Source organism: Quercus suber, unplaced genomic scaffold (assembly GCF_002906115.3).
Source record: "Quercus suber isolate HL8 unplaced genomic scaffold, Cork oak 2.0 scaffold_192, whole genome shotgun sequence".
Classification (NCBI taxonomy): Eukaryota; Viridiplantae; Streptophyta; class Magnoliopsida; order Fagales; family Fagaceae; genus Quercus; species Quercus suber.
In genome coordinates this window covers 1,194,875-1,208,359 of record NW_027069650.1, presented here as the reverse complement: position 1 = coordinate 1,208,359, position 13,485 = coordinate 1,194,875, and the positions used below count along the sequence as shown (strand labels likewise).

Sequence of the window (13,485 nt, the reverse complement as noted above, 5' to 3'; positions counted from 1 at the left end):
ATATATATATATATATATATATATATATATAGATATAGTTAGGAGAAAACCAACTATGGCCACTCTTAAGTGTAGTTGCATCATGATAAGCAACACCACTGATTTCAACAACTGACATTGGAAGAATTATCTCTACTCATTTTCTTTTATTTTCAAGGGTCATATCAACTCTTCATGGTTGAGCTCCAAAATTGACATTGAGACCTCACAAAAATATTGTTTAAATTTAGTCGCAGTGCTTGGGCCAATTCCTTCCATTTTCTTTGACGAATTGCTTAAATCCTACTTCTCTGATGTACAAACGACACTAAACAAGCACAATATTTTGAGCATTAACAGGCCATTATGTATCAAACAAAAAATAGGTCTACAAACTAAAATCCTCACCCAAACTTCAAATCATACGTAGATGTGCATACCTAACCACGTGCTAAAAGCCTAATATTCTAAGTTTACACATTCATGATATGCAAACCAATTTACTGAATCAATACATACTAGAATTTCTAAAGTCTCAGTCTAGAAAAGATTAACTATAGGTTCCCCATCCTCACTCCAGTGTCTCTGGCATAGGGAGGTTGATCTTCGTTAGACTTGGAATAGGCAACATAATAAAGCTCGGATACTATTCCTGTAAAGATCACGAATGCAGCCCCAGCCCCAAAGATCCCCTTTCTTAATATCTCGCATGAAGGGGGAGTTTCTATCATGAAAGTCCTGTATTTGGTGTGGTAGGCATTCCTCACTGAACCGGCTAGCAAACACACCTCAGCAATAAAAAATGTGATCCTGACATGCAAACACAGCAAGTCAATCTAAACTTTTGTATAATTACAACAGAAAGAAAGAAAGAAACAGTAATAAATAGCACATGTCTTGGAAACAATTTAGAAGCAACACTAAGACTGCGCATCAAGCATGCATTATCTTTGTAAATATAAATGAAGGCAGATCTGAGAGCAAGACCACACCCTTTACTATAATATGTGGGCAAGCACATACCAGCAGGTGATAAATAAGCAAATTGACCATGCCCTTGAACCTCCTGGTCTCAAAGCTCTTCCACAGCACAGGCAACGACTTGCCACCATTATCAGGACTTGACTAGCCATTAGGAACAAGAATGAGCCCACACCTAAGCCAGTTGCGATGTCAGAATCATAAACACAATAGCTTTGAATTGCATCTTGTGCTATATGGGCCTGTCAGAAGAAAGCAATAGTTGAGTTAGGACCTTGTCCTACAAGAGTGAAGAAAATCTATACTTGTTTCTAAGTTGTTTCAACCAGCACTAAGATGAATCCATTTTACAACCTCTGAGCTATAATTTTGGTATTCTAAACTGATTTCAATTCTGTGTTGAACCACTGCTACACCCCTCTCAAGAAGGACTATATGGCAGGAAGAACAAAAACATATAATCAATGACATCCAGCAGTAATGAAGATTAACTGTATGCCAGATATCCGGGAAATCCATTCCCAAACTTAAGAAAAGAAGCACAAGCTATGATGAAGAAAGAACAATCCAAGTTTTGCCCTTTTCTTCATTCAAATTAATGCATATATCATATTTAGTATGTTTCAGCTTTTCATGGTATCATTAGAAGTATAGCAAAAGATGATCATCCAAAGTATTGCAAAACATGGTGAAGGGAAGTGGATGAAGGACAATATACTCAGTTGTCAAATATCAATCAAATATGGTAGTAGTGGAAAGACATCGGTAAAATATACATTGCCATTGGTGCTTTAACTCAACAAATTGAATAATATATTAGAGGCCATAAATTCCCAAGAAAACAAAACTCCATAAATCTTACCCAACCCAGACAATTATTTTCCTGTAGGAATCAATCCCCCAGTTAGATCTGGGGACCATTTCTGAATTCAACCATACCCGTGTATCAAAATGTCAAAATCAATAATAGGCAAAAGCAAGACAGAGTTTACATAATCTCATAATGAAATCTAGGTTTCTAATTTATTAATTTACTTTTATGATTGTTATGACTTGAAGCTAAGAATAAGATCTATGCTGACCCCACCCCTATCCCTTTCACCAATCACCAGCTCATAATTAGCTGAAGCCCATGTGCCATGTTAACGTTTCTCATATTAAACTTCATATCTTGGTATCTTGTTTACATGTGTTTGTTCCAGAATTTAATTAAGTATTGGCATATTAATATTAATATAATCATATTTTGTTTTATTCGTGGTTTAAGCTCGGATTCATCTAGTGAAGAAAGTTTACAAACAGTTGACACAGAAAATTGACAAAGCAATAGATTCTCACCAATCACTAATATATACATGCAAAAAATTACTTCAGCGACTGGGGAATTTTACTTTATAGCATATTTATTCAATTCATTAATTACAGGGTGTTCTTAATTTGCAAATTGAAACCAAGAAAACTCCTTTAACCAAAACCCACACAACATATAAAAAATAAGAAAGCAAGAAATAGTAAATTCTTAAGAAACGAAAAAAAAAAAAAAAAAAAAAAAAAAAAAAAAACTCACTTTGGCCCTTCTCTGTTCAGCAGCAACAGCAAGAGCAAAAGCTATCAAATCGAACACGAACACCACGAGGAGTAACAGCTTGGAAGCCATGCCTCAGAATCCAGATATCTTCAACTCTCTCAATCTCACACACATACACAAAGTTCACGACTCACCAGTGGCGTAAGATCAGCTTAATAAAAGTTTTATATTATTATTATTATTAGTATATAAAAAAACTGCAAAGCAAATAAAGAGGCTTCGTATAGGGTACGTAAAAGTATATATATATATATATATAAAATAAATTAATAATAGTTGATAGTTATAGTTAATTAAGAGTTAAAGAGTTTATATATATACACATAAATATTCTAAAATAAATGCAAGCGTTATCTGGACAGGTTGGCTTTAGCCTTTAATTACTATTTACTACTACTTATTTTAGTTTCAGTTATATATCTCTCTGGAAATTAGCGCCAACAAAACACAAAAAGGCCTTGAATTGCTTGTGACTCTCATTCCGAAATGTAAAAGCCCTGAATCCCTTAACAATTATAGGCCGATAATTCTTTGCAATTCGGTCTATAAGATCGTTTCTAAGATTTTAGTGGAAAGGATTAGACCTTACCTAAATAAGCTTGTGTCTCCTATCCAATCGACCTTTGTGCCCGGAGAAAGGGGATAGATAATGTTTTAATTGCTCAAGAACTTTTTCTATGCGCTGGATAGCAAGAAAGGTAAGGAAGGGTATATGGCTATCAAGGTGGATTTGAAGAAGGCGTATGATAGATTGGAGTGGTGCTTTATCCACAAAGTTCTTCAGGCATATCATTTTCCCCAAAACATTGTTAATGATTTTTTTTTTTTTGAGTTTTAATATATAGTGCCTGTTTCTATGATTTTTCTCTTTATCATTTGAGCAAAACACTAATTGGTTTTTAGTGTAGGCAGAGGTTGAATTTCAAATCTCTTATTCAAACATTAAAGACTTTACTAGTTGTTCTAACTAGAACCCACTCTTTTATATATATATATATTTCATTCTTTTTTTTTCTTTTTTCTTTTTTTTGAGTAAAAAAAATGAAGCATGAAATTGATAATTGCAATGAGTAATAACTTTCTGATTTACAAGTTCGTTGTCACGCAATATTGGGACTCAATTTATGAGAGGAGGGAATACATGGGACTATCAAAGTATTGTATAATTTTCATGTCTTTTTTAGTGTCCAAACTCAAACCCTTGATTAGCTTTAGTCTAATAGCAGATAATAGCTATAACCTGGAGGACGATGAAGGGGTGCATGCCATCTAGAATAGATTGCTTGGCCCAACCCTGGGACCTGCACTTTGGCAATGTCTGGAGAGGAGGTTAGGTTGAGTGAGCTTGAAACGGGCTTGTCTTCTTCTAAGGACCATGAAGCCTTAGAGGTCTCTTCCCCTTCTACCCCTCATAAAGCTTGGAGTATTTGTTGTGCTCTAAAGAGGAAAGACAAGAGGAGGATTAGAAATAGGTTTCAGTTCCCTTCCTCCGTTAAAGTTAGGATCCCTGACGGTAATGATAGAGCATGTCATTCTTACGCTGACGAAGTCTGTTGCTATGAAGCTAACTTCACCAGTGGTCTCCATTTCCTTGTTCATCTTTTCATTAGGAAACTCTTTTCTTGTCTATTGCTCGCTCCTGCTCAATTAGTCCCTAACTCTTAGAGGATAGTGATTTGTTGTATAATGGTGTAGATGTCTGCTAATGATGGGGACACCATTAATATAAATGAGTTCTTGCATTTTTTACCGCCTAAGATGATAAAAAATCCTAGGGTATTAGGAGTTTAAACCTTGGGATAGGAGTTCAAGGTAGATTCTTGATTCCCCATCTTCTCTTTGTAACTGAAAGATGAACTTTTTCTTCATCTCTAGTGAAGGTTGGGAAACCAGTCCTGGTGAAAACTCAGATGACGCTCCTTGGTTGCTTTGTAGTTGGGGAGAAATTATAAGGTCCACATGGTAGATAAGTGATGTGATCCACCATTCCACTAAAAAATCTTCACCTGTTTAAAATTTTTAGTTAAAAAAAAAATTAAATAGAAATTAATTACTGACTCAGCAATTTTAAATAAGTGAAAGTTTTTTAGTGAAATGGTGGACAAGTGACGTGGTTAACCAAAGCACTCTATAATTTCTCGTAGTTAGGGTTCTCCTGTGTCTGGTGCATCCTTTTATTATATATGTACTCATATATTTTCGTGTTTTTATGATTTTCCGAGTGTATCTTGACTTGTCATATGTTCTTCTTTTGTTGCTTCTGTAGGTCCTCATCTCAAGACACGATATCATAATCTCTTGGAGAGAGTCAAAGGGTATCTGGAGACCATCCAGGATTTTGACAAACTCATCTCTCCTCAATCTCTTTTCCTACATTTTCTTGGCCCGGAGCCGTCGAGTCAAGTCCAGAAAAATGTTGAAGTTGCCAAAAAAAAGTAAGTGGTTTGGCTTTATACTCATTTCTCTTCAAATTAGCCTTCGGAGATTTTGACGTGTATGGATTTGTTCATCTTTTAGGGATGGCTACTAGATCCAGGAAGGGAAAGCTGTCTAAGATCCAAGAGAAGTAGGCTAAGACTAGGCTAAAAGAGGGCCTTTTGATGAAGAAGTGAAAAAAGGACAATGAACCTCTTCAAGAGGATACTGTGGTTGTTTCCTCATTTCCCAAACTTGCTATCCCATGTTTGGCCTCCCCTACCTTGTCTTTGGATCTAATAACGCCTACTAATGAGGTTATCAAGACACGTGGGAAAGACAGGTCCGTCCTTGGCACCTTCTGGGACAATGTTGATGCCGCGGTATTGAAGGCTCATAACGCCATTGTTGTTGAAGATCTTGACATGAAACTAAGAAGCTTAAGCCCAGCGATTGAATCCACCAATTAGTTGATTCTAGGTAGGATGAGGCTCTCCTTCGAGCAAGCTTTGTTGAGGTTTGTAAAATCAACGCCCATCCTCCATTTGCTATTGTTCTTCTTCACCATCACCACGTTTGCCAGCAATCTGGGTAAAAAAACCTCCTCTATAAAGCGTGCTTCTAGAAGTTTTTCTACTTCTTCTATCACTGTACGCTCTAGTGCAAATATCCTTCATTTCTATTGCACTAGCTTGCATTCTGGATTAACAATGAGATAATGCTAGATGATCTCCCTATCGATTCTCGGCATGTCCTCATGCTTCCAAGCGAAAACGTCTTGGTTCTCTCTTAAAAGAGTAATTATCTTCATCTTTTCTAAGGCTGAAAGTCCTGATCCTACTTACAAAACTTTGGACGGATCTCCAAGGACGATTTTGATGTCTTGTGATGCTTCTGGTGGTTCGAAAATAGATTCTGGCTCATCTATCGTCCATGTATGATTTTTTCCAGAGGCTAGAGTGGCCTGGTACCATGCCTCAGCAAGGACTTGGTCTCCTTGGATCTATCCTATACCATGGGCTATAGGGAATTTTACCTTTGGGTGGCATGTCGATGTTGCTACTTTCAACTTGTTGAGTATGGGTCGTCCTAGGACAACGTTGTATTTTGATGAAAAGTCAGTCTACCACGAGGAAATCAATCTCCTTAAAGGCTTAGGCCGGGTAAGTACTTGCAGTTATGGTCAGCCTGATGATGCCTATAGGAATGATTCTGTCCTCGGTAAAACTTACTAAAGGAGAATTGAAAGGTCGAAGCCTTTCTTGGCTCAACTTCATTTGCTAGAATGCAGGCAAGTAGATGATGTTTTCTAAGCTCCTGTTGTCAACCAGCACTTGATGGATGTTGAACTCTTCTATCTTTAGCATTATTACCGATGGGTCATCATGTGGCTGTCTAACACCGCAGGTGTCCCTCTCTAAGAAGACAATGTCAAGTTCACTGCTTCTTGGTATCTTTGATAATAGGTAACATGAATGAATGTTGTTCACTTCCCTTGCATATGCCTTCTTTAAGGATTTTGAGGATCCTCCTACCACCAATCCACCTAGACAATGGTGTTGGATTCCGAAAGCTCAAATTTGTGTTAAAATACACGAGCTTGTTTAAACTCCAATTTTAAAATTACGACTTAATTGATTTTACTCTAACTTATCTAAGTGCAGAACAAGAGTAAATGAAGCGCTATCACTAGATCTACTTTCTAAGCCATAAGCAAGCAAGCAACAAGAAATGTAAAGCTTAAAGAGTAAGGGAAGAGAGATGCAAATACAAAATATCACCAAGACGTGTTATCGAAGAGGAGATCGAAGAACTTGGTGAAAAACCTCTCAAAATTGATCCACTAGTGAATAAGTTGGAGTAAACGAATAACAAAAGACCCTCCAAGCCTAGTCTACCCCATGTACTTGAGCCCTCCAAGCTCCTACTACCAACGAACTTCTCGAAGTCTTATCTTCACTAGCTTTCTAGATCCCGCAATACCGCCCTATTATATCTGCCAAGCCTCACCGGCTTCTTTTGACAAATCCCCAAAACTTCCCAAACTCCAAAACACTCTCTACACTCTAAAAATGTATGGGTTATGTTTAGGTACAAATCTCCTCTCAAGTTATAACAATAAGAGAGTAAAAGGAGAAGAGACTACAAGGATTTCTCACTAAAGGATGAATAGCTCTCTCTCTAAAAGGTGGGTGTGTTGTTTTGTCGAAACCTTTCTAGTGTTTTCTCTCTGAATAATCTTTTTTACTTTTGTGGGTAATAAGGATATATATAGTATGAGTGAAGGGTAAGAAAGTCACACTTAAAATCCTCTAGGTAGAGAGTTTACAGGTACCTCGCGAGATGGCCTATCTCACGAAGTAGTCACGAAATACAGCCTGACATTTGACTCTTCAGCTTCCAGCATGTGTTTCTCATGTGGCCTTTTTGCAGGAAGTTTACTCGTGAACTTCTTGCGAGCTAGTCGTGAAATTGCACTGATTTTCATTACATACTTGATTCTTCACTAACTTAATACTAAACCCAATAAAATAAAATCCCACAAAATACAAAGAAATAAATTAATGCAATTACAACACTTTTTATCTTGGAATAAAGCCAACATAAAACATAGTTATAAATCATAATTTTACAATCTCCCCCTTTGGCTATTTCTTGACAGAACACCCTATAACAGACTCTAGACTTAAACGTGAGTTTAAGAACAATAACAAAACTCTCTCACATCTAAATCTAAAACTTATGATAAACTTGAAACAAAATACCTGTATCCTGAAACACTTGCACAAAATATGTTAGACCCTCAAGGTAAAGCAAGTAATAAAGGACAAGTAAAAAGTAACAAGTAAAATGTGATCAAGTAAACATAATGTGAAACATATAAGCAACTTGATCAAACAAAAAACAATCATACGAAAATGACTACAATGATCATATAGCAAAGCAAAAAGATCATCCGAACATGCAACCAATAATGCACAATAGCATAAGGATGTATGCATGTCCAACACACAAACACGATGCGATGAGAGCAACAAAGCAAAGATACTAAATGTAACTTAAAGCACCATAAAGCAACAAGAAAACAAACATAAAGTAAAACAAACAAAAACAAGGTTTTCTCATTAAAATAAATGTCTGCTCCCCTTTGGTATATGCAGCTCCCCTATGGAATTTCTCTTTTTACGAATGTGCATAAGATAGAATTTCTCCCCCTAAGAATGTGCACAAGAGTCATATAGAAATGACAATACACTCTAGTATACTCTCCCTCTTTTTGTCACGAATAGACAAATGAATCAAGAGGAAGGAGGGAAAGAAAAGAAGATATAAGAAAATAAAGCTCAAACAAAAGGCAAAACATCTTAAAAACACAATACTACAAAGCATAAAGTAAACATGACATGCTAAGGATGATGGAACAAGATATAGACCAATGCATGACATAGACACAAGAACATGTTATATGTTTTAAAAGATCTAAAAAGACTTTAACTAGCATGAGCGAATGCAAAACATGTCAAGTGATACAGTGTGTGCATCAATTGTGCATCTAGCGTGCATGTGAGATGCATGACTAATGCATGAGCAAACACTCACAGGATAAAGTGTGTAAAACACACAACCAATGATCAAAACATGATAAACATGCATAATCATGGTAATCCCTAAAAGAGTGAAAAAAAAATGTCATAGAGGCATTTTATCAAACACTTAGAGTGCATACATTACATATGTATGTTAAACAATGCATAGACGTATGAAAATCTTGCCTAAATACATGTTATTTTTGCCACAAAGGACCAACATCCAAAGAAAATCATCATTTAAAACAAAACCCAATAAAAAAGATTGACAAAAATTAAGTTTTCCAACCCCCATTTGAGAAAATCTCAACTATGAACATAAAACCCCCAAAAATATAATCTAAGGATCAAAATCAATTTAAAAGTGTTAAAAATTACCTTAGATATGTTTATGGAGTGTAAAACAATTCAAATTAGTTAGGTTTAATGTAGAAGCTTTGAAAAAGAGGGTTTGGAGAGGATGGAGTCATAAAAGTGTCATATGAGGAGTTTTGGATCAAAAACTCATGAAATACCCATAAAATAGCTAATCTAGGAATTTCATGAGATATTTACAAAAGTTTATGCCTAAATGCCAAAAATGCATTTTTCAACTTCACGACTCATAGCCAAGTTGCGAACAACTCATGAACGATTCATGAAAGATTCTGACCCTCGTTTTTTAACACTAAAACAAGCTTAAAACATTGAAAAAATAATTAAGTAAAAAACTTGAAAACAAGAAGTGATAAAAACACTTCCAAATACAAATAAAATGATCAAACATCTTTTTGGTTTGATTCACATACAGTTGAGCACACACACATTATATTTGAACCCGTATAGTCACACAAATGAAATAGGCATTCATTAAACATTAGACTTGTGTACTGTGTGTGTGAATCAAGTATGAACTAGTCCATAGTCTAGTATAAAACTTCAATGATCAATTCAATCAAGTTATACACAACTAGCACGAAGTAAAGTAACCTATCTCACTAGTGTTTACATTGATTGAAAGTTTTTTATTTGACTTCCACTTTTCATACTTTTTTATCAATACAACTCAATTTTTTGAGAAGCGATGAAATGAAATTTTTTATATTTCTTTGACGAATAAGCCTTTGGCTTTGGCACCATACATTTTGAATACACTTTTGCTCCACCTTTTTCTAATCAAACTAGTTTTTGAAGCAAGGCTTTTTTAGCTCTTTTTCTTTTAGAGATTAACATTTGAAGAGCTTTTGATATAAAAATAAATGTGAGGAGATATATAAACACAAGTCTACGCATGTATCAAGATTGAAAGTTCAAATAGCGTATAAAATACTATGAACGTTTAGACCCCCAATTCACTTAATACTAATTCAAGCTTAATATCAAACAATGTACGTACAGAAAATGAACATAAGTTTATAACGGAATTGATAAACAATCTAAACTAAATAAAATCTCATCCACAGTAGAAATTAAATGGTAAAGATTAAGGGAAGAGAGATGCAAACACAAGGACAATACAACGATGTGTTATCGAAGAGGAAACTGAAGCTCTTGGCATAAAACCTCTTTGCCACCCTCCAAGCGGTCAATAATCCACTAAAGAATGAAGTTGGGACACATGAACAATAGAAGACCCTCCAAGCCTAATCTACCCAGTGTACCTAAGCCCTCCAAGTTTCTTGCTCCAACGAGGTTGCACTGAACCTTTGTCTTTTTTAGCTTACCGAATTTTGCTACATCCCATAGCATCAACCAATATCCATTGGTTCCTTCCTAACTAGTTCCCAAGCACCAAATAGCATTCTCACAGATATGGGTATGTTGAGAAAAGGATTTAGGTAATGAACCTCTCAATGATGTAACAATGGAGAGTTAGTTTTTCAAAACAGAGTTAACTGGCGACTTGTCCTTGCAACTTGACTGAGTCACAAGTTCAAGCCACGAACTAACTGAATGGCCAGTCTAGACTTTTTATCATGTAGTGCTCCAGCTAGCGTGACTGTTTAGTTCCTCTGCATGCTCCATGTGTGTGCCACTTTTGGCGACTTGCAAGCCGCGAGATCCAATTGCGTGCCACTTGCTGGGTGTACAAACTTGAACTTTTCTTCACACTCTTTTACACACTACCCTTACATGATTCCCACCTAAATACAAGGTTTCTAAATGCTGAATTACAAGAAAATTTGATACGGAATAAAGCCAATAAGATGGTTGATTAAATACAACCTTACAAAGATCAAACAAGATAATTGACTAATCATTCATGACAAGCTTGAAGATATATTTACAACAATCAAATGTAGATTTCTAGATGTCGCTCACATTTAAAGATGTGCATCCATAACAAACTCGTAAATGCACTATGCCATTAATACGGAGATACTAGGCCAAACTCAACATGTGATATGCATAACACAAGCGATCAAACTTTTTGAGATTTTTACTTTTTATGGGTTTTTGAAATTTTTTAACACACTCGAAAACAAAGCAATAAAGTAAGATCAACAAAAACAAAAACAATGCATATAAAGAGATGCATGATGCACAAATGCATGAAGAGTCCTACAAAGATTGAAAGAATTAGATCAAGCTCGACCATTGGAACCCTTCCTCATCCAAACGGAACAATTGTTTAGAGTGAGTGTCCTATGAAAAATGAGATGAGGGTTGGAAGAATAAGAATCAGAGATACACATAGACAAAGAGGTAAAAGCATTAATTCAACAGCTTACCATTATCAATCCAATCCGGTTTAGCTTTCTTAGCACAACTTCCAAGAAACTCAAGTTTCTCTTTTCTTTGATTCTATTAAGAGCTTGAAACTTAGAGCAATGAGGTCTTAGATGACCAAAGGCACCATAATGGTGACAAACAATGGGTTTAGGTCCACTAAGCTTTTTAGGGAGGGATCTAGCAACACAGTTTTGTATGGAACATTGAAGTTTTATATGACCGATCACACTACAATGGTGGCAAGTAAGAATAAACTTATACCCATTCAAATCCCTAGGATGAGACCTAAACAAAAGCTTAGGCTTAAGAGCCTTTCTCTCCACTTTTTGGTTTCTTTTGTATGGAGAAATATATACCAATTTCTCTTTAGAGATAGAACTCACAATAAGCACAAAATCGGGCAACACAACATGATTGCAACAAAGATTTTCTTCCTTTTTAGTAATAGGTTCAACAATCAAACACTTGACATGTATCTTAAGAGATTCATTTTCACATTTAAGATCATCAACAAGTTTGTTAGACAAAACAAGCTTAGCATCCAAGTTCACATTCAAACTCCTTTAGTTTTTCAAGAGAATGTTCAGAACGATTTTTATACTTTTCAACCAATTTGTTGGATTCATTAAGCTTAACAATCAAATCATCATTTTCACAAATGAACTTGCTCAAATTCTCATGAAACTTCTTAGCCTTTTTCTTCAAGAGTTTGACATTTGGAATATTAACAACACTTATAGATTCATGTAACATGATATCACAATCATGAGGATTAACACTCATAGAGGCATTTTCACAAACATATGGCATGTTACAGTCAACATCATCCAAAACATGCAAGGACGCATACAAAGCACTATCTATGGCAAAACAAACAAAAGGTCAAGGATTACACTTAGGTAATTAAACCAATACAAGTGTACCCGCTCTGATACCAATTGAAAGTTTAGATTTGTGCTAAAACACACGAGCTTGTTTAGACCCCAACTTTAAAATTATGACTTAATTGCTTTTACTCTAACTTATCTAAGTATGGAAGAAGAGTAAATGAAGCATAATCATTGGATCTACTCTCTAAGCCATAAGTAAGCAAGCAACAATAAATGTAAAGCTTAAAGAGTAAGGGAAGATAGATGTAAACACAAGATAACACTAAGATGTGTTAGCGAAGAGGAAGCCAAAGAATTCAGTGAAAAACCTCTATGCAACCCTCTAAGTCGAAATTGATCCACTAGTGAATAAGTTGGAGTATACGAATAACAAAAGACCTTCCAAGCCTAGTCTACCCTCATGTACTTGAGCCCTCCAAGGTTTTGCTACCAACAAACTTCTCGGATTCTTATCTTCACTAACTTTCTAGATCCCGCAATACTGCTTGATTGCATTCGTCAAGCCTCACCAATTTCTTTTGGCAAATCTCTAAAACTTCCCAAGCTCCAAAACACAATTTACACTTTGAAAAGGTGTGGGTTGTGTTTGGGTACAAATCTCTTCTCAGTCTAAAACAATGAGAGAGGGAAAGGAGAAGAGACTACAAGAATTTCTCACTAAAGGATGAGCAGCTTTCTAAAAGGTGGGTGTGTTGTGTTGTAGAAACCTCTCTAGGATTTTTTCTTTGAATAGCCTTTTTACTTTTGTGGGTAATGAGAGAATATTTAGTACGGGTGAATGATAAGAAAGTCACACTTAAAATCCTCCAGGCAGAGATATTCACGGGTACCTTGTAAGATGGTCTGTCTCGCAAAGTACTTGCGAAATATAGCCTGACACTTGACTCTTTAGCTTCCCGCATGTGCTTCTCATATGGCCTTTTCGCGGGAAACTTACTCGCGAAATTCTTGCTAGCTAGTCACCAAATTGCACTGATCTTCATTGCATGCTTGATTCTTCACCAACTTAATACTAAACCCAATACAATAAAATCTCACAAAATATAAGGAAATATAATTAATGCAATTACAACACTTTTATCATGGAATTAAGTTAATATAAAATATAGTTGTAAATCACAACTTTACAGATTCATCTTTGATGTGTACCTATAATAAGACTCAAACTAAGAAAGTATACACTGGTGTAGTGTTGGCCAAAAAACCCTCTGATGATTAAGTCAGGAAAGGATTCCCAAGAAATTTTCTATTAGAGAACTCAACTTGAGAGTGGTTTTTGGAAAGAAAATTGTGTGTACCTGTATGCTTGGATTTCTCCTTATTTTATAACTAC

The 13,485-nt window shown here is 35.7% G+C and overlaps 1 protein-coding gene across 1 annotated transcript; it reads right to left on the bottom strand.

Annotated features, from left to right (window-relative positions):
• Positions 1 to 308: 308 nt before the first annotated feature.
• Positions 309 to 2,760, bottom strand: LOC136069834 (uncharacterized). The gene is made up of 3 exons (XM_065778868.1): positions 2,528 to 2,760; positions 1,003 to 1,202; positions 309 to 789 (listed from the first exon to the last, which is right to left on the bottom strand). The coding sequence occupies exons 1-3, from the start codon at positions 2,615 to 2,617 to the stop codon at positions 534 to 536; spliced, it is 546 nt and encodes a 181-aa protein (XP_065634940.1). The 5' UTR covers positions 2,618 to 2,760; the 3' UTR covers positions 309 to 533.
• Between the last annotated feature and the right edge of the window lie 10,725 nt (positions 2,761 to 13,485).